This window comes from Phocoena sinus, chromosome 3 (genome assembly GCF_008692025.1).
Source record: "Phocoena sinus isolate mPhoSin1 chromosome 3, mPhoSin1.pri, whole genome shotgun sequence".
In the NCBI taxonomy this organism is placed as follows: domain Eukaryota; kingdom Metazoa; phylum Chordata; class Mammalia; order Artiodactyla; family Phocoenidae; genus Phocoena; species Phocoena sinus.
Window position 1 is genome coordinate 89,895,365 of NC_045765.1, and position 23,099 is coordinate 89,918,463.

Here is a 23,099-nt window from a genome sequence, read left to right on the forward strand (position 1 = left end):
TCACAATGCAAGCAAACTGGGGGCAAGTTCTTAACAGGAAAAATTAGTAGGAAAAGTAGAGGCAAAAATGTGTGAAATATCTTGGCAAGGAGTTTGTTATGACAAGAGTAGCATGATTGTAAATTGGACAGGGAGATTTGAGCTTGGTAAGGGCCTGGTCAGGGGAGGCTTTCTTTGCCATGTTAACGTGAATGATGTTATCCTATATGCATCTAGAAGCCATTGAAAAGAGTAAACCTCAGAAGTAAAAGTTATCAAATATGTGTTTTAGATAGATTAGTTTGAAGATAGTGTGGATGATGAAGCTGATAGGAGAAAACAAGAAACAAAGGAAGGTACTTAGGAGACCAGTTTAGAATTTATCTCTATTTAGAGATAGAGAGAATAGAACATAATAGAGAAATATTTAGTTTGGATAAAAGGGCAAGGTTATTAATTTGATGTTCCTGGTATAAAATGTGGAAAAATCTAGAATTATGTCCAGTTGTCCAGTCTGGGGAACTAAATGAATTATAATGTATTAACTGAGATAAATTCAAAGAGAAGAGAAAGCTCAGGTTGAACATAATCAGTACAATGTTGAGCACGCCTTATTTAAAGTTCGTGTGAAACTTCTGAGCAAATATTCTCAGCAGTGAGATGAGAAAGATGATAGTAATACTCCAGAAGTCTAGTTCTGAATCTTCTCATGTCTCCTGGTAACTGTAGAGAGCAATAAGTAGAATAAAATATAACATGCATGCAGACACACATAAACACACATGCACACATATGCTGTTGTTTCAGTACAATTATGAGATCAACAAAAAATGACAGAGTTGTAATTGCATATAAATATTGCCAAAATTGAAGTAGAACAAGGAACCAGCTTGTAGATTCATAAAGATGTTACAAAGAATAACAGGGAATGTGGAGAGGGTCTCAGGATTGACAGATCTCAAATATCTCCAGCATATATTTCTGCTCAGGAAGAGAGGATGGTACCTTAAGATGGAAGTTCTGGGAGTAGGACCAAGGTAGATAAGTCAAAGCAGAGTATTTTTGGAAAGAATGGGAAAAAAGTTTTGCAAAATGCCTAGGGGGTCCAGACATAGCAGATCTAAAAAAGTGCCAGCAAAATACCATCTACATGTGAATACATAACTTTGGAAAACAATAAATATGAAGAGATCTCGAAAGCCCAGATCTGGCAGTACAAGTTCTTTTGAAGCAGGCCAGGTTTGCAGAAGCAGAGAAGGTATAACCACACATAGGGACTATATTTAACTCCTCTATATAAACAGAAAAGATAACTCTTCAGTTTTGAAGCTTGGAAAGCTGGTGCATGTTCCATTCCCATAACTTTCTGCCTCTAGTTTAAGAAAACCCATCTCATTCAAAATGATTAAGTAGAAAAGGAAAAGCTTCTGCCTACATACCAAATAATTATAGTGAGAGAAATGAAAATTATTAAGCATTATTTTACAAAGGACAGTGAAAACTCACTAGAACAATGTTACCATGAATCAGATAAAAATATAAATGTAACTATATGTAAGTTTAAGTTAAAAAAATTAAACAATCTTGGCCACAAAACAAGAGAAAAATCGCTAGATGAAGGAGGCTATGGAATGAAAACTGACAGAACTCAGGAAAAAAATAAATGGGAAAAAATTTATAGATGAAGACTAAATTATAAAGCACACAAGGAAGAAAAGACAACATAGAAAGCATGTATGTGGCATAGAAGGGGGAGAATGGAGAATATAAAATAAAAGTAAGAAAAAGTATTAGAGAAAATAGGCAAATATAGAAGATAGGAAAAGGAGATCCAAAAATGCACATAATTGCAGTCCCCAAAGAAGAAAACCAAAAAAAAATAAATATTTAAATCTATAGTTAAAGTTTACTGAAATAATAAGTAATGATAAATAATGAATAATTAAATAAAATAATATTTGAATCTATATATTGTAATGGCACATCAAGTGTCTAGGGAAATTGATCCAGAGCAATCAGCACTGAGATGTACTGTGGTAAAATTCTTGGATTTAAAGATGCAGAAATAATCCTTTTGTCATCTAAAAGAAAAAAGGAAAAACAAAAGTTTGGCATCAGGTTTCTCAACAGCAGCATTCACCTCCAGAAGACTGGAGAAACACTTAAAAGATCCTCAAGGAAGGAAAACATGAGCTCATTATTTCATCATCAACAAACTGCCCTACAGTTATAAACAGTTTGGATATGGAAGTACCCGGGATATGTTGATATCAGATACTCCTTAAGAACTGACAGCAAGGCAAATTGTAACCAACCAAGATATGATTGGGGAAATTTTGATAAAAGGTCTGGCGAGGGACTTCTCTGGTGGTACAGTGGTTAAGAATCTGCCTTGCAATGCAGGGGATGTGGGTTTGATCCCTGGTTGGGGAACTAAGATCCCACATGCCATGGAGCAACTAATCCCACGTGCCGCAACTACCGAGCCTGTGCACCACAACTAGAGAGAAGCCTGCACACCACAACGAAGAGCCCACACGCCACAACAAAAGATCCTGTGTGCCTCAACGAAGATCCCGTGTGCTGCAACTAAGACCCCGCGTGCTGCAACTAAGACCCAACGCAGCCAAATAAATAAATAAATAAATATTTTAAAAAAAGAAGATCTGGTGGCAAGCATCAAGTATGTTAAACTACTTAGATTTAACTACCTATATTTAGCTAATATATTTAACTAAGTGCAATTAATTTATGCTAGAACTAAGGCAAATACTAAGCTAAGCATAAGGGTGGCAAAATAGAATGAAATGTAATATGCTTTGATAAAGTAGAAATTGTACAACTAACAAAAATGGGAGAAGTAAACAGGGTAGAGATCAAAAGAAGGATAAACTTGATGGCTGCCTAATAGATAATAAATGGAGAGTCAAGGGATATTATTTTTATAGACATTTTATTGAAGCATAATATATTTTCAGAAGAGTGCACAAATTGCAAATGTAAATTGATGGATTTTAACAAAGCGAAGACACCTATGTAAACAGAGTCCAGCCCAAGAAACGGATAATACAAGTATTACAAAAGCCCCTCCTCCACCTCCCTTCTTGTCTAAACCTTTAATGCCTAAAGATTACCACTCTCCTGACTTCTGCAGTGAATAGGCTAATTTGTTCTGTGTTTGAACTTTATGCATACACAGGAGAATACAGCACATAGTCATTTGTGTCTGCATTTCGTTACTCAACAACGTGCTTTTAAGAGTCATTCATATAGTTGTATATAACAGAAATTCATTTTTATTGCTCTATAGCAGTACTATCCAATCAGATTTTGTAAAATGATGGAAATGTTCTGTATCTGATATCCAATATCGCCTCTAGCCACATATGCCTATTGTGCATTTGAAATGTGGTCAGTGTGAATGAGGCACTGAACTCTTAATTTTATTTAGTTTTAATTGACATAAATTTAAGTAAGAACACATGGGTAATAGTTAACCATATTGTACAACATAGTTTTATAGTAGTCCATTGTGTGAATATACTAAAATTTATTCATTCTGTAGTTAATGTTGTTTCCACTTTAGGGCTAATATGCTGTTTCTATGAACATTCTTTTACTTGTTTTTTGGAAAACATATGAATACATTTCTATTGAGTACACATATAAACAGCAGAATTGCTGAGTCATATGTATGTTAAGCTTTTTAATAAATTTTTAAAGTATTTGCACTAGTTCATTCTTCTAGCAATCTATTGTTAATTGTTCTTAAACTCAAGCAATTTTGATAGGTGTATAAGTGTTGATATTTCACTGTAATTTTAATTTCCCTATTCAGAGGATTAATATTATTGAGCATGTTTTCCTTTATTCATTAGCCATAGGAATGTGCAATTTTGTCAAATGTCTTTTCTGTTCTTTTGTCTATTTTTACATATTGATTTGCAGAATTTCTTTATATACTCCAAATGTGGGAGTCATTTGACATATATATTCATGACAAATATCTTCAACTCTATGACTTGCCTTTTCACTCTGATAATGGCATCTTTTGAGTGAAATAAATTTTTAATTTTAATGTCCTGTTTAAGAAATCTTTGCCTGATCAAAGTCATGTGGATATTTCTTATGTTATTTTAATAAGAGATTATAAAATCAATAATTCAACTGGGAATGATATTTTTTGTATAAAGTTGGGACCCAGGTTCATCATTTTTGGATGGATACTAATTGACTCACCACCGTTTATTTAAAGGCTGTCTTTTCCCCACAGACATGCACCAGCAGACTCTATATATGTGGTTCTATTTCTGCACTCTGTTCTGTTCCATTGGTCTATTTGAGCATCCCGGTACCAACATTACAGTCTTAATTGCTGTGTATTTTTTGTGAATATTTACATCAGTCTTTGTTGTAAGTCCATCTTTGAGATTATCTTGGCAATTCTCGGCCCTTTGTATTTCTAGGTGATTAAAATCACCTAGTTAATGTCCATAAAAAAACATGCTGAGATTTGGATTGGAATGTCTTTGAATCAATTTGGGAGCATTGCTATACTTACCACACTGAGTCTCTTGATCAATCAATGAAGTATGATTCCTTCAGTTATTTAAATCTTCATTTATTTCTCCAATAATGTTTCATAATTTTCTTTTTCAGAGTTGAGGTCTTAAACCTCCTTCATTAGATTCATTCCTAGGTAACTGATGTTTTTGATATTTAGTATAGCATAGTATAAAATAGTTGTTTATTACCGGTATGAAGGAAATGCAATTCATTCTTATTGCTTTGACCTTGTATTCTGTGACTGTGTTCATATTAATTTCTAATAGTTGGTAGATTAAAGGCTTTATTTGGCGTCTGAGAATTCCAATTCAGGAGACACTGATCTGAGCAAGAGTTGAAAATGTGTTCCAAGGAGGAGATAAAAGACAGAGGTTTATAAAGGCAAAAAACCCAACAAGGTTGCAAAAGTTGTTTCAAAAGAATTATAATTGGTACTGGCAAGCCAAAGCTATTCTTATCTTTACGTGATTCGTAGCAAAAGGCTACCACTAGAGGGAGGGAAAAGTTCGTTACTGTGACGGGTTGCAGGTTTTCTTGTAGAGTCCTTGGAATATTTGTGGTTTGGCCCAATTCAAAAGTTCGTGTTTCCAGCTGGTGAGGATATGCATAAGCCCTGCTTCCTTAATGGCCTTCCAGCTCCATTTTAAAGAGCTCTCTTAGCAATACTGACTACATGCTGAAGTTCCTTTTTCCACAGTACATAATCACAATCTGCAAATAATGATTTTTACTTCTTCTTCTCCAACGCTTTTCTCTTGCACTGATTAAGATATCCTGTACAATGTTGAACAGAAGTAGTGATGGTATACTTGTTTTTTATGCCCATCAAGATGAAGTTTTTGGTATTTTATCGTTAGATATAAAATTTACTGTAAATTTACCCTTAAGTGTGATATTGGTACCATCTATCAGAATAAGCCAGTTTGTTTCTATTTCTAGTTCACTAAAACATTTTTTAATTAATAAATTTTAAAATTTATCAAATGCATTTGATGCATCTATTGAGATGATTGCAATATGATACCTCTACTTTATTCTAGGAATAAATTGGATTTAGTCAGTTGCTTGATTCAATTTGCTGATACTTTGTTTAGAATTTTTGCATCTATACTCATGAATAAGGTTGCCTTATAATTTTCCCTTATTAATGTGCTTGTTAGGTTTTGGCATCAGTGTTACTCTGGTTTCATAAAATAAGTTGAGAAATATTTCCTCTTCCCTTAATATCTGGACTAATTTATGGAGGTATGGTATTATTATTATTATTTTTTTTTTTTCTCTTTCTTTCTCCCTTGCGGTACGTGGGCCTCTCACTGCCATGGCCTCTCCCATTGCGGAGCACAGGCTCTGGACACGCAGGCCCAGCGGTCATGGCTCATGGGCCCAGCCGCTCCGTGGCATGTGGAATCTTCCCGGACCAGGGCACAAACCCGCGTCCCCTGCATCGGCAGGCGGACTCTCAAACACTGCGCCACCAGGGAAGCCCTGGTATTATTTTTTAATTAAATCTTTGGAAGAACTCACTTGTCATGTACCTGGCCTAGAATTTCTTTGTGAGAATGTTTTAAATTAAAAATTGAATGTCTGTGTGTGTGTGTGTGTGTGTGTGTGTGTGTGACTAACAAATCTTTCAGCTTTTATCTTTATAATTTCTATCATTTTACTTCTATGTTTTTGGTATTTTTATTTTATTCACCTATATCTTCTGTCTATTGGTATATATGCCTTTTCTATCCAAGTATAAATTTAGCTGCATCCCAGAAGTCTTGATATATATTTTTACTCATACTTTCAATTCAAATATGCCTTTCAATGTATTTTTCATTTAAACCATGTGTTATTTATTTTATTATTATTATTTTTTTTTTTTTTAATTTTTCTTGCAGTACGCGGGCCTCTCACTGCTGTGGCCTCTCCCGTCGCGGAGCACAGGCTCTGCATGCGCAGGCCCAGCGGCCACGGCTCACGGGCCCAGCCGCTCCGTGTTACGTGGGATCTTCCCGGACCGGGGCACGAACCCACATCCCCCGCATCGGCAGGCAGACTCGCAACCACTGCGCCACCAGGGAAGCCCCCATGTGTTATTTAGAAGTGTACAGTTGGTGCAAGGTTGGTTCCTTCTGATGGCTATGAAGGCAGGGTCTGTTCCAGATATCCATGGCTTGTAGATGGCTATCTTTTCCTGAGTCTTCACATTATCTTCACTCTGTGAATGTCTATGTCCATATTTTCTCTTCTTATAATGACACCAGTTATATTGGATTAGGGCCTACCCAACTGACCTCATTTTAACTTAATTACCTCTGTAAAACCCTGTATCCAATATGATGGCATTCCAAAGTACTGGGAGTTAGGATTTTTGGCATATAAATTTTGGAGGGAACAGAAATCAGTCCATAACAGTAACAAAGCATCCCAAGTTTAATCACTTAACAACAACAATTTATCCTTATCTTTCATGGTTCTGCGAGTTGACTGGGCTCAACAGGGTGGTTCTTGCTTAAGGTTTCTCTTGAGCTTGTGGTCAGATGGCACATAACATTTGAGTTACCTGATAGCATGACTGGGTTAGATTTCCTAGATGGCTGACAATTTAGGCTAAATTTTCCTAGGAGCCTAGGTGGAGCTGTTGATTGGTCATAGAGGCTTCTTTATGTAACTTAAATGTCTGCTAACAAAGTACAAGAATTCCAAAAGGGAACATCCCAGGTTTTAGTGTTCTAAGAGACCCAGGCATAAGGTACAAGGCATAAACTGCAAGGCTTCATTAGACCTAGGCTGAAAGTCCAAGAATGTCACTCTTCTGTACTCTATTTGTCAAAAAAGTCATGTTTCAAAAAGAGGGTGATTAGATTCCATCTCTTGATGTCAGGAGCAACAAGCATGTATTGGGGGAAAAGAGGAATCAATGATAGCCATGTTGAGTGATTATCTACCACAGTATCTTTCATTGGTTTTGGAAAATACTTAACTATTCTTTCTTCAAAGATTGCTTCTGCTCCGTTCCTTATCTACTCACCTTTTGGATATCAGTTACACATATTGTAAACCTTTCACTATATCCATGTATCTTTTATTCTTTTTTTACTTTCTGTTTTCATTTGTTTTTATGCTCTGTGCTTCAGACTAAAGTTTTTTCACTAATGTATTAATAATAATCTAATGTATGTTTAATCTAATCTAATGTTTAATCTAATCTAATCTAATGTTTAATCTAATGTATTAATAATATTTCCACCTGCTTTTCCAGTTACCTGTACTCTAGTTTACTAATTCTACCATCCCCTGTGTCTAATTAGTTGTTAAATTCACCTATGAGTTCGTTATAATTAGTGTACTTTTCTGTTATACAATTTTATTTCTTTTTAATAGATTCTAGTTCTCTGATAATATTCTCTATCTTGTCATCTGTTTTCTTGGACATATTAATCCTCTAAATTTAAAATGTCTGTCAGATATCTAGTATCTGAATATTCTGTAGTACTATTTACATTTCATTTTTTTCTCTTGACTCTGTCTCTTATAACTCCTATAATTATTTTTAATCATGTGAGATTTTGTGTACCAAAAATAATAGAGACTCTGAACATTAATGACTCCAAAAATATTTTACAATAGCTTTATTAAGGAAGGTAGAATAGGAACAGTTCCCTGTAAACCAAGCAGGAATTTAGCTGATTTAAGGATAGGTTTAAGTTTTTTAAAGACCTTATCAATTTTCAGATTGTCCTTTATCCTAGAGTATCATCTTTCAAGAGGTCCTGATTGAAAGGTATGTTGAACATAGGATCCTTCACTTTTGGTGACATTTGAACTCCAGTATTTGTCTACCCAGTCACAGTAAAACTTCCTAGAGCAATATTATCAGTTCTTTTTACATTGCATTAGAAATAATAGGACTTCCCTGGTGGCGGAGTGGTTAAGAATCCGCCTGCCAATGCAGGGGACACGGGTTCGAGCCCTGGTCTGGGAAGATCCCACATGCCGCAGAGCAACTAAGCCCGTGAGCCACAACTACTGAGGCCCCGTGCCACAACTACTGAAGCCCATGTGCCTAGAACCTGTGTTTCGCAACAAGAGAAGCCACCACAACGAGAAGCCCGTGCACCGCAACAAAGAGTAGCCCCCACTCTCTGCAGCTAGAGAAAGCCCACACGCAGCAACGAAGACCAAATGCAGCCAAAAATAAATTTATAAAAAAAGAAATAATAGCCAGTACATTTAACTAACTATTTGGTAAGGTAACAGCATATAAAAAATAGCAGATATATTGAGCTATACACACACACAGTCACACACAAACAAATTCAGTTAAAAAAATTTAACGTATATTAACTGAAAAATGAAAACAAAATAAGGTCTGTAGCCAATGTCAGTTTCCTGGTTTTAATATTATATTACAGTTCTATAAGATTTAACCATTTAGGGATACTGGGTGAGGGTACACATGATGCTTTGTACTATTTTTACAACTACCTGTGAGTTTCAAAATAAATAATAATTTCAAAATAAAAATAGTTTCAAAATAAAATGAAACACACTTGAATGTCACAAAAACTGACTTGAACAATTTGAAAAGATATATCTCATATTATTGAATAGGAAGACCTAACACCACCAATGGATCGGTTCTCCTTAAGTTAATTCATAATTTTAATGTGATAATGAAAATACTAGTGGAATTATTGAACTATAAAACCTGATTCTAAAGTTTTTATGAAAAAATAAGAGTAGCTTGGAAATCTGAAACAAAGAAGCACAGTAACAGAGGTTAGCCTCATAAGCTAAAATGCACCATAAAGTCTCAACACTGAAGTAATATAATATTGACTTATGAATAGACTGACATTAAGTCTAGAAATAGATCTCAACTCATATAGGAATTTAATATAATGAAAGTAAAATTCTAAATAAGTGCATCAAAAATGGACTTTTAAGAAAGTGGTTTGGGTATAATGGGGATAGACTTTGGGGAAAAAATTATATCCAGAGCCCATATGATACAACAGGAAAAACTCAAATGGGACAAAGATTTAAATGTAAAAAAAATTAAATAATACAAGTGGTAAAAAAAACCAGATTATTTCATTATTATTATCATTTTAGATGTTGGGGGTAGGAGTTTAGTAATTTATTTATTTATTTTTGCTGTGTTGGGTCTTCGTTTCTGTGCGAGGGTTTTCTCTAGTTGTGGCAAGCGGGGGCCACTCTTCATCGCGGTGCACGGGCCTCTGACTATCGCGGCCTCTCTTGTTGAGGAGCACAGGCTCCAGATGTGCAGGCTCAGTAGTTGTGACTCACAGGCCTAGTTGCTCCGTGGCATGTGGGATCCTCCCAGATCAGGGATCGAACCCGTGTCCCCTGCATTAGCAGGCAGATTCTCAACCACTGCGCCACCAGGGAAGCCCTCATTATTATTTTTAAAAAGTGAAGGTATTTGTTACTATGACTAAAAATCTGGAAGTCATAAGGGAAAGACTGATAAATTTTAGTCCATAAAATTAAAAATAATAAGCAAAGTCAAAAGCCAAGGAACAATGAATTTATGCAACTCATATTCTATAAAAGATTAATTCCTCTAATAAGTAAAGCTCTCCTAAGATTAACATCCCAATAGAAAAGTGGAAAAGCATCAAAGAAAACAAAATACAAATATTAAAGGATGTTCAGCCATATCTACAGTAAAGGTCATAGAATTTAAAATTTTTATGTGATAGTATTTCTTATGTACCTAGTTGACAGGAATAAAACATTGATAATAGATCTGTTTATGTGGCTGTATAGAAAAAAGTACTTTCATATATTGCTTGAAAGAGCACAAAATGTTGCAACTCTGATGAAAAGAGTATCTTTAATACTTCAGAAAATTGCAGATATGTTTACCCTTTATGCTAGCACTTGTACTTGAAATCCTTTTTGCAGATATCCTGCAAAAAAATATATTTACATCCATAAGGCTATCTATATTACATACAACCACATATTGTGTATGTACTATATACATGAAACAACAAACACTGGGAAAAAACTAAGTGTGAAAGAGCAACAGACAGGTTGAGTAGATGATTTCATTTTTGCAGAATGTAATATAATGAAAGTGAAAACAAATAGGGAGGGGCTCTATGTTCATATAGGAGGGGATCTTAAGAATATATTGTAACATGAAAAAGTCAGGTACAGAACAGTCAATATATGGGGTTCACCAAAAAGTTCATTCAGGTTTTTCCATGAGATGTTACAGAAAACCTGAACAAACTTTCTGGCCAACCCAATAGTTTGCTACTTCCTCTGAAGAAATGAGAGTATAGAGGTATGCATTTATAATCATTTGTATTTTCATAAACACTGTGAAGGTATAAACAAGAAAGTGATGAAAATGATAACCTAAAGAGATGGGATAGAAATGAGAGTAGATGAGAGCAGGGGTATAAGTAAGCATGTCTCTCCAGCATGTGCTCTTTGTATAGCTTTCCAAAATATAATCAAACTTCAAATTCAACAGAGTTTAATTTTTTAAAAAGTACAGTAAAAGTCAAAACCAAATACATCAATTGTGAAATCATTATCAAGTGCTAATGTCATGGAAGTGGTGTGGGATGGAATAGCATTGCAGGCCAATGCTCCTACAAAGGATAGCTAGAAAAGCTGGGTTAAATTAAAAATCATATATTTAAAGGCACAAAGTGGCAGAGGACTAGAGGGATTAAAATTCCAGAGAGAGCAGAAGCTTTTAGAGATGAAATAGGGATCTAAAGCTGTCCCTGACATTCTTGTCAATTCTTGATGAGGGGTAGATGCTGACAACATGGACTAGGTCTAGGTAGAGTGTCACACTAGGGGGCAAGCAAACTGACATAGTTTCTGGTGACCAAATGGGGCCAGGAATGACACCATTCTTTTTCCTCTGGAGAATTCTGATGAAATCTGAAGCTGTGTGAGGCTTAAGTCTAAACAGAAAAGTATCAATATCATGATTTGTCAGTTCTCGCTCCATCAAGGTGATCATTAAGAAAAATTAGTTCTTCATTTCTTTCCCTTCCATCCCTCATTATTTAATTAATTAATTTTTATTATTATTTTATTTCTTGTGGCACATGGGCTCTAGAGTGCAGGCTCAGTAGTTGTGGCGCACAGGCCCAGCCGCTCTGCAGCATGTGGGATCCTCCCGGACCAGGGATCAAACAGTGCCCCCTGCATTGGCAGGCAGATTCTTAACCACTGCGCCACCAGGGAAGTCCCCATCCATCATTATTTTAATATGTGTATGTATTCTCACCTGTGATAGTTACCATGGATTTAAACAAGAAGGTGGATGAGCACTTTAAGGGAAAAAGGTGAAATAAAAGAGGAACAGAAGTGACCAGATTCCTGCTTCTCTGATGGACTTTGGAGGGTGGCACGATAGAAAAAAAAAAAAAAAAAAAGTTGTTTCACTAATAAGTTTTCAATTGTAATATTAAAACATACTGCAAAAAAAATGTAGAAGAATGCCAAGAGAGAATTATGGGACAATCTAAACTAAATCTCCTCTCTGGGGATTCAGAGAGGGTGTCCTTAAGGAAATCACATTTAAGCTAAGCCCTAAAAGATGGGGGATGAGAATTTCACACAGTGGGAACAATGTATGCAAAGACTCTGACTCTGAGTGCAAGAAGTAGCTATATAAGAGTGTTGTATGATAGAATGTCGTAAACAAGGTGGTAAAGGCAAAAGTTGTGAGGTGGCATGCAATGAGACTGATGAGCCATTGAAGGTTCCTAGTGGGTTAGTGAAATAATCAGAATTTTACCTTAAAAAAATCACTGTGGCCCTATGTGGAGAGTAGACTGCAGGGATAAAAATGGTTGTTGGCAGATAAGTTAGGAAATTGTTTTATTTTCTTCAGGCAAAAAATACACGCTTGGAATAGGCTAGTAGAATTAGAGATGAAGAAAATCAGAGAGAGATATAAAAAAAGTTATTTATAAAAATCACAGTATTTTATTATTGATTGTCTGTGGTGAATGAGGAAAAGAATACTCTTTCAAGCATGCCTCTTTCCAGGTTTTGGGCTTGAAAACCGCATGGGTGATGATTCCATTTCTTGTGAGAGGGAGCACCAGGGGAAGAGCAACTTTTGTGTGTGATAGGAACTTAAGTCTATAACTCAAGAAAGATATGGACTGAAAATATATATTTAGAAGTCATAAGAGATATTGGTAGCTGTCTTTTACATCTTGGAAGTGTACTAACCAATAGTTTGTTTATTCCATGAAATTCTTAAACCATACCATCATAGCCTTACTCCTTAGACAAAATACCAAAAAAAGTCACTTTATTCTTAAAACATAGTAATGTTTTTCACTAAAAAATTGTGTTTTATGCATATTATTTCTTGTTTTGCTGTTCATTTAACTGATTTTGGAAAATTATGGGAATCATTCATCTTTTCATCTTTTTTTGTATATCAGAAATAAAGTTATAATCAAACTGAAGATACATAAATATTTGTTAATAATTATGAGTTATTGTTAGCTCTTTATATACTTCAGAGAACACCATTATTATACTACATATAAAAAAACTGCTTATGCTAAATGAAGCAGAATACTAAATTTTAGTTAGGCATATGACCCACATTTCTATTTTATACCAAAAACTTTATCCTAAAGTGTGGTTCTAAAATGTGACACTTTACTTCCTTTATATGTCTTTAATGAATCTGCTCATAATAAAAGTTAAATTATGTTTCATTTAGAAACATCACTATCTTTTAAGAATTGGTAAATATGTTTTCATTTCCTAGTAGTAAATATTTGAGGAAAGAACATATATTTTTACCAGGTTGATACAGGTGGAATTATCTCACTTTTTACAAAATAGTCATAAAGTACTGAACATATGCTACATTTTAATAAATTGAGTCATTTTGGATGACAATATTGGTCATACTAGTTTATTATTCAAGTTCCAGAACAAGGAAATAAAGGATAAGCATAGGATTTATTTAAAATATCCATTTAAAATGTAGCTTTTATTTCTTTACTTTCTAAAATGTTCAAGGGTTGATTATTTTTTGTTGTATTTTAGTTTATTTTCCAAAATACTAATATGTGATTTTTATACATTATTTTTCTTTTTAAAACAAATGCTTGACCAATACAAAATACAGAGATCTTCATTCTTCATATTTGAGAAAGTTATTTCTTATTTATTTTAACTTTTGAATAGTGAGGGTAAAAGTCAGAGGTCCAACCGAAAAGAGATGGCACCCTCAAATTAGGACAATTCAAGTAAGGTTGAATAATGTGGCTATTTAAAATGCGGGCAGGGTATAAGGAATCCCAAAGTATAGCACAGTACTTCAGGTCTGTTACCACCCAACACCCAAAGGGAAACAAAGATAGGAAGAAGAGAGACCTGTAGAGGGTACTGCTTTGCCTAGTAACCCAGTCAACTTGGGTAACTGCAGAGAGGGAGCCTGGGAATGAAGACCTGAACTTCACCTTCCTTTCTCACTCTGGAGCACCCTATTGGCATAACCCAATCAGTAGCCAGAGGCAAGAGAGCCCATTGATGTACTCCATTACCTAAATGGAGAGCAAGGTAGAGAAAGGTAGAGAGTAAGTTTCACAGGGACAAAAGGAAGAAATCTGAAACAATGGATGTGCACAACAGAATGAAGAATGAGAAATATGAAAGGTAGTGCTAAATTTTTTTCAGCCAAGGCTGGGGCAGAGTTTGGGCCATAAATGCTTCCTCCTAGTGAAGCACAAGTAGCTTTAGAATTGGTTGGCAGGGGGCAGAATATGGAAACATGGGAAGAGTTGCAGTTAATTCACCCAGATTGAACTCTGTCAACTGGCCAAAGATCCTTAGTCTAATGGATGCACAGGGAAAAAAATTACCCCTGAACCTAGCAAACATTCTTTACAGCTAATAATAATGATTTTTCATGATATCATTGCTATTTGCTTGCAGGATTGTATCCGACAAACAACGTTCTCTGGCCATGGGTGTGACCTTTGTGATTTTGAGAATATTTGGTATGGACTTTTGGCAATCTATTATTACATTGAATTGAATGGTTTCTTTTTTGATTTATACATGTGTCAACATGTATATTTAGAATTTCAAATGAATAATTATGATAAACTGACACAAAACAAGTGAATGGGGGAGCTGCTTTACAGAATTTTGGAGACAATACTTAGTGTAAAAAAGATAATACTTGGGGCTTCCCTGGTGGCGCAGTGGTTGAGAGTCCGCCTGCCGATGCAGGGAACACGGGTTTGTGCCCCGGTCTGGGAAGATCCCACATGCCGCGGAGCGGCTAAGTCCGTAAGCCATGGCCGCTGAGCCTGCGCGTCCGGAGCCTGTGCTCCGCAACGGGCGAGGCCACAACAGTGAGAGGCCCGCATACCGCAAAAAAAAAAAAAAAAAAAGATCATACTGTAAAGCCTATCCTGTCATATAAAATATGCATTAATATTATATTCAGTTAGAAGAGAATCTTTTTGATCAGAAGTATATTCTTCAAGCTTACACAAGTGGTTTGGTAAGCTGAAACAAAGCACATATAAGCATAGAAACTATATTTTACATTGCTTGCATGTTTGAGAAGTCATTAACCTAGACTAGTACTTTAAAAATTTCTCATTACCAAAGACAGTGAATCTGATGTTTTAAAAGATTTATATCCAAAGAACAAATTGGTTTTGCTGAGGGTGATGCACTGGGTACTTCAGGCTTTCTTATGCAAAAAATAGCTTTCAAATCCACATTATGACTATATTAGGAGCTCTGATTCAAGAAGTTGATTAAAATTATTGGTGGGGTAAGGAAACAAGATTAGACTGAATTGAAGACTGAAAGCCATATGATAAATGGAGTCAAGAAAATAGAAAAATTTAAGCGTGGCTCTAATGGGGATCAGAGAAATTGTTCTATAGCTAGATCAATATGCAGGGTTTAAATTAGGTTTTTTAATTGAGAAAAATTAGAGCATATTTTTATGGTCAAAAGTGATCCAGTGGATAAGGATGGATTCTTAGTGGAGGAGGGAGCATAAGAAATAGCAAGTGCACAGTTTCCTACCTCAGAAAGGAAGCCAGTGAGGCTGAGGCATTTTTGAATGGGAGAGGATGGAATAAGGTGATGATATTTTAGATACAACTGTCTAGATCTTTCAGGGTTTTGCCATCAGAGAATTTAAGCAGAGGGTAGATATTATCTGATTTACATTTAAGAGATAACTCTGCTGCTGGAGGGAGAAATATTTATCAAAGATAAATGTGGAGGAAAAGAAAAAGGAGGCTTTTGCTGAAGTCTAAGTCAGAGTTATATTAAATTGGATTCTGGGGGTTGTAATGAAAAAGAGAAATCAACTTATCCAAGGTGTATTTGGAGTTAGTGTTACAGTGGTTTATCATGGATTAGAAAAAATATGGTGGGAAATAGAAAAAAATGAGTAGTAGGCCTAGGTTTTTCACTTTGAACAATTATAAACAGAGTACCAGCACTCACTGAGACTGGGAAATCTGGTGATGGGCAGTGGGCAGGAATCAAAAAGTCATGAGGCATGAGCACTCCGATAATTTCTTAAGGAAGATGGTCAATCATTAGATACGTTAGTTCTGAAAACCCAGTTCTAATGCCTTTGGAGTGGCATTTATTTATTTATTTTTATTTTTAAGACTGCATTCACTTTTACCTGAAAGCAATACTGTTGCTGAGGAAGTGTCTCTGTGAGTATATAGAGATTTCCCTCAGGCAGCACGCAACTATTCCTCTGCATATGAGGTCTTCTGAAATTTTCAGTCATTGAAAATTTCACAATTTGAAATCTTGGGAGATATATTGAGTTCACAAAATCAATATTTAGTATCTCTGTTTTAAATACTTTCTCCTAAGTTTTTCATTTAGAAATTAACAAAATGTTGAGATGTCAACTAAATAACAACATGCATATCATTCTAAGAAGATGAAAATCTGCTAGCTTTTTTTATATCTACAGGGATAGGGATTTTTGAAAACACTCATTTTCAGTTTTTAACAATTCTATTGATAAGCAACTTCTTAGATAACTTTAAATGATATGTTTACAGTGATGATGACTAAATATATAAGTTTACATTTAGGATTAAAATCATTCTGATCCCAACCTACAGTGTTTTCATGGTGAATTTACAATCATTGCTTTTTTCATAGGGACTATACCTGGACCAGTAATTTTTAAAATAGTAGGAGAAACTTCTTGCATCCTTCGGGATACTGAGCGCTGTGGAAGCATTGGAAGTTGTTGGATCTATAACAAGACAAAAATGGCCTACCTGTTGGCAGGAGTATGTAAGTGATATCTATTGAAGAATATTGAGAAGTAAAATTGTTTTTATTTAAAATTTTTTTAACATCTTTATTGGAGTATAATTGCTTTACAATGGTGTGTTAGTTTCTGCTTTATAACAAAGTGAATCAGCTATACATATACATATATCCCGATATCTCTTCCCTCTTGCGTCTCCCTCCCTCCCACCCTCCCTATCCCACCCCTCTAGGTGGTCACAAAGCACGGAGCTGATCTCCCTGTGCTGTGTGGCTGCTTCCCACTAGCTATCAGTTTTACATTTGTGTATCTATTCTATGTCCATGCCACTCTCTCACTTTGTCCCAGCTTACCCTTCCCCCTCCCCCTGTCCTCAAGTCCATTCTCTGGTAGGTCTGCGTCTTTATTCCAGTCCTGCACCTAGGTTCTTCATGACACTTTTTTTTTTTTTTTTAGATTCCACATATATGTGTTAGCATACGGTGTTTGTTTTTCTCTTTCTGACTTACTTCACTCTGTATGACAGACTCTAGGTACAATTGTTTTTAAAAACTTATGGTTTAGAGTAAGTTATAGTCATAATAAACTAAGAACAAATGGATACTTTGATTATTAAAGAAGCATATATTATTATATACAAAATATTTTAGAAACTAATTACTATAGAACTGATGTAAATATTTGAGACATTGCATTAACTACACAATTAGTTTATGTTATTCCTGAATAAAGGGTGATGATTAGCAGAATTTCAATTTGGGAAACAATTTTGCCTGTATACATATACAACTAAGTTGCTTGACCTTATGGCCCTTTCCATTTCTGCAGTAAAAGAGATTGGATAATTTAAAAAAGAAATTTTTCACCACTGAAAAGTATCAAAATACTCTTATCCCACTTAAATGTAAATTTCACATCGTCTCTTTTGCTCAGTGATAAAACAGGGCCGACATATAGCAAACATTCAGTATTGTTGAATAAATAAGAGATATAGAAAATTGGGATGCTATAGTGATATGGTCAAAGTGTTGGGGAAAGTCTAGATATGCTTGTATTACTTTGGGAAATTCACTAGATCTTCTTGTGAAATGAAGATGTTGGACTACATAATTTCTGAAGCCTTAATCAGCATTAACTTTCAGTGGTTTTATTGTATAGATACTTCTGGTGTGCTAAACATTTAAAAGTGTTTATATGTTTTGTGATTTTACTGAGTGGGTTCAGTAATTCAAAGAACCACATAATGATAGACTCTAATATTTAACAGTAACAAATATCTGTTTGATAAACAGTATTCAGCAATGCCTTCTAAATCAGAAGTCAATTGTCCAGTGAGCTTATTAGTCAATACTGAACACTAAATAAATTTAAAAAAATTTTAAAGAGTCAAAAATGGCATTTAAGAAGTCAAAATTAATTTCTCAGAGATAATTCAACAAAACTAGGCATTATTCTTAAGAAAGTCTGCTGAACCTTTTAGTTTTCATTTTAGATATAACTGTAATATGCTTAGCTATTTTCAAATGTGGCATATAATTGAGAAAATTGATGAACTATTAGAAATCCTACTAGGGAGCTACTAAAAGGGATAATGATAATACAGAACATAGGGAATTACAGTCAGAAAGGGCAAATACAGGAAACTGAAATAGGAATATGCATTTGCAGCAATTTAGTGTAAACCAGTATTTAAATTTTATTCCATGAGTCACTTGAATCAGAATCACTTGGAGTGTTTGCTAAAATATAAGTTCTGAGGTCTTTATTTAGAATACCAAGAATTAGTGGTAGGAATGTATATTTTTAATAAAGCACCTCAGGTGATTTTTATCACAGTAAACTTTGAAGACAGCTTATGTGAGAGATCCTGGAGCTGCAGAGTCCAATATGGTAGACATTACCCGCACATAGCTATTTAAATTTAATTTAATGCAATTAAACATTCAGTTCTTCAGTATCAACAGCCAAATTTCACTTGCTTAATGGTCACATTTGACTATTCTATGGGACAGTGCAGATGTAGAACACTGCCATTGTCACAGAAAGTTCTACGCGTACCACTACCCTAGAGCAAGGCTTATTCAAGAGGGATGCATGAGCCCTAGGAGCTCACATTAAACTTTAGTATATTTTTGGAATCCTAAAATTCTGTTTGTACAATTGTATGTCTTCTATAAAGGAAGGCTGTGGCATTCATCAGATTCTCAAAAGTTTTATCAACTCAAAAAAGTTAATAAAAATTTATCAGTCTATCAATCACCTGTGGAACCAGCACTCAAAAGAAGCTATAGAAATTTCTCTTATGCCCCTGGCTAGTCAATTTCCCTCCCCCACAGATAAACCCCTTTCATATTTCTATTAAAATATGTTGGTTTTGCCTGTTCTACAAATTATGCAAATGGAATATAATACATGCTGGTGGGGTTTTTCACCTGTCTTGCTTAACGTTATGCTTTTGAGAGATTCATCCATGCTATTCTATAGCAGTAGTTTGTGCTTTTAAAAAATTTCTGAGTATTGTTTCACTTTATGAATATGCTATTGCTTATTCATGCTCTTATTAATGGACATTTGGGTTGTTTGCAGTGTTCAGCTGTTATAAATAAATGTTTGAAGTATTGTATCATTACAAATAGCTCATTAATATTTCCTATTTTATCTTTGAAACCACTGTAATTGATAGTGTCAGATAACTGATATTGTTGCTGTAAAATATTTTTTACTTTAATGACCAGGGTTATTTGCACCCAAAGTTCAAGTACTTTTATATAATTCCTGTAATATATTAACTTTCCGAAACTTGAAAAATGAAAATGAATTAAAAAACTTACATAATCAATTAATTTTTCTAAAATATTTCTGTTGGCATTTGGAAAATGATGAATATTTCAAGGAGTAAAGCTGCATGAAGTTGTTTAAAAAAGTTCCAGTTTCTGCTGATAATTAAGTTCTGAAAGTAGAAATATATTTTTATGTTTTAAAATTAATACATTCTGTGAAATAGTAACACACTTTGCATTTGTCTTGGGCTATTTGTTTAAGAAGTCTAAAAGGTTTTGTAAACATATTTTTAAAATTACCTTTAAGTAACTTGACATAAGTTTATGACATTAATTGCATTCTACAATTGGAAAATTGGTACATTTATAGATGAAATATACTTACCTTTTCTTTGGTAGATGGCTCTTTCCACAAACATTCTTGCTCTAAATAAATTGACACATCTGATGGCTGTATTTTTTTCGAATTCAGGTTTTATTTGCAAAGTAGTTACTATCTTCTTCACTGCTATTGCATCTGGCCTATATAAATATTTACCACAGGAAAACAGTGACATCCTGCCTACAGTTGTGAAGAATCTAAAAGTTAAAAAAAAGGAAAGAACTGGATCTTCATTATGTAAGAATTACACATTGTCAATCTATCAATGGGATAGTATTAATAAAATTTAAAATGATTTAATATAACTAAATGTTTAATAAGTGAATGTGATTCATGTGATCTTATAAGCTTTATTATATTTTGAGTATAAATATAATAATATAGTCTCTGTGTTTTGCACTTTTAAAAGATATTATAAGATACATATTTAATACTTTCAATAGAAAGGTAATACTTTGAAAGAAAAGCATGAAGTGGAAATGGGAAAATACACATAAGTTAATTCTGACTGCAATGGTATCGTATATATTAGTTATTGGTCTTTGGTTATGTAGGCTTACTTAGGTTTCATATAGTTTATTCTTATTACTTTTCATTTGGGCTGTGAATATTTATTTCTCAATAATTTTTCAAAGTAATATTAGATGTGCCAGTCTAGTTCATATAATAAAAATTTATATGAAGGTCATATTTATTCTCCAAAAGGAGACATTTTAAAATTAACATTTATCTCTGTTAATGGAGAGGTTTCCTCAGAAAATTTCTCTGGTCAATTGGCCAGTTTGCAATACATATTTTCATGCTTCTTTAATTTTAGTAGACATAAAATTCAATTTGATCATATACCTCTCTATTTTTACCTTGACTTGAATTTTATTGATAAAGACTACTGGTACCTAAGTTGATATCCATTTTTGTGTTTTTGTATTTAATTTCATGATTAATCATAATTATTTCACTTAAAGAAATGTTCAAATTCGAATGCAGAAAATGTGTCAACCATTTGTGGAATTTTTCTTAAGCTTAAATGTATTTCTATAGAACAATTTTGATATAATTATTTCATACATGATTCTACATCTATCCAAATTATATAACAATCTTCCAAATATTGAAATAAAAATCAAATTGTTCTGAAACTTCTCTGCAGTGTTTCTTTTGTTCTCTTGGGAGAATGAATAACTGACAAAATTTCTTCTTTGTTATTCACATTAGTCAATGACCCTATGTGTAAGGGCAGACATCGCCCTATTCATCTTGGCTGGCAGAGGGAAGTGAGAAGCAGGGAATATTCATATCTTACTATATGTTTTTCTTACCTAACTTTAACATGCATTTATGAAAATCTATAAACCAGTCTTTATGTGAAACTCTACTTGACAGTTTGACTCTTCTCTGTTTGAACCAGCAGGATGGCAGAATATCTGAGGATCGGAGTGTGAAAACAGAATCTTTAAAGATTCTACAAGATCTGTTGCTGTGTCCTACTTTCAAAAAAGGGGAATCACATGTGACATTTACCAAAGTAGTAGAAATGTATCTGTGGTGATTTGTATTTTCATAATAAAATACATTCTTATAAAGCATTTCTCATATGCTTTTAATGTATGTAGGATTTTAAACATCAATGTACAATATAGGTTTATCTAGAATTAAAGATTAATAATTTTAGGTTATTTATATTCTTCCTTAATATTCTATTGTCTAAAAACATTTGAAAATTTATGCAACTAGGAAATAAGATAAAACAATAATATTCAGATCCAATTTGAAGGTGCTTATAATATATTTCTGTGTATGTGTAAATATCTACATACTTTTTTTTGGAAAACAAACCAGCAAAGGTATAATAAAGATTATAATAATTTGGAGAGTAGTGTTAAGACTTAAATTTGCGTATAACTTTCTGCTACAATAGACCATGTGTTTCTATGTCACAAACTATTATAGTTCATAGAGGATTGATAGAGAAAATACAACCCAAAGTCACTGGTTAACACCAATTTAGCAGCTTTTGAAACAATCAGAGGAAGGTTTCTCACTACTAATGAGAAGACCTTAAGAAGAAGTCTTAAAAAAAAACAACAGCTAAAAATCCTATTGAAATACCTTGCTTTGGAGTCAGTTTTGAATGTTTTATTGCTAACAAGGATCATTACACTTTCTACGTTAATGTATCTAGTGAAGCTGCAAGTGCAGATGAAGAAGCTGCAAAGACACTTTTAAGTATCAGATTTTAAATTTTTGATGAAACTGTTCTCTATTGAGAATTCATGCCCTCAAGGAACTACATCTCAAAGGAGGGAGGTGAGCCCCCCAGCATTTAAACCTACAAAGGACTGAGTGACTGTGATGCTGGGTGAAAATGCTATGGAGATTTAGTTGTGCTAAGATTTATTAAGATGTTTTTGTTTTCTTTGGATATATACCAAGAAGTGGAATTACTGGATTATATGGTAGTTCTATTTTTAGTTTTTTTTGAGAAACCTCCATACTGTTTTCCCAGGGGCTGCTCCAATTTACATTCCCACCAACAGTGTATTAGAGTTCCCATTTATCCACATCCTCACCAACACTTGTTATTTGTAGACTTTTTGATGATAGCCATTCTGACAGGTGTGAGGTGATAGTTCATTGTGGTTTTGATTTGCATTTCTCTGGTGATTAGTGATATTGAGCATCTTTTCATGTGCCTGTTGGCCATCTGTATGTCTTCTGTAGAAAAAATGTATATTCAGGTCTTCTGCCCAATTTTTAATCAGGTTGTTTGGTTTTTTGATATTGAGTTGTATGAACTGATTATATATTTTGGATATTAACCCCTTATTAGCCATATCATTTGCAAATATTTTCTCCCATTCAGTAAGTTGTCAGTGGTTTTCTTTGCTGTGTAAAACCTTTTATGTTTAATTAGGTCTGAATAGCTTATCTTTTTTATTTTTTATTTTGGCTACATAGGGTCTTTGCTGCATGGGCTTTCTCTAGCTGTGGCGAGTGGGGGCTGCTCTTCGTTGTGCACGGGCTTTTCATTGCGGTGGCTTCTCTTGTTGCGGAACATAGGCTCTAGGCACACAGGCTTCTGTAGTTG

General features: G+C 34.2%; 1 protein-coding gene across 1 annotated transcript in view; it reads left to right on the top strand.

The window, feature by feature from the left end:
• Positions 1 to 21,560, top strand: part of SLCO6A1 (solute carrier organic anion transporter family member 6A1) — a 98,274-nt gene extending 76,714 nt beyond the window's left edge. Inside the window, exons 11-15 of the mRNA XM_032626530.1 lie at positions 14,506 to 14,570; positions 16,735 to 16,872; positions 20,102 to 20,248; positions 21,227 to 21,285; positions 21,423 to 21,560. Of these exons, the coding sequence (XP_032482421.1) occupies positions 14,506 to 14,570; positions 16,735 to 16,872; positions 20,102 to 20,248; positions 21,227 to 21,285; positions 21,423 to 21,560 (547 nt within the window). The remainder of the gene's footprint in view (positions 1 to 14,505; positions 14,571 to 16,734; positions 16,873 to 20,101; positions 20,249 to 21,226; positions 21,286 to 21,422) is intronic.
• The last annotated feature ends 1,539 nt before the right edge of the window (positions 21,561 to 23,099 follow it).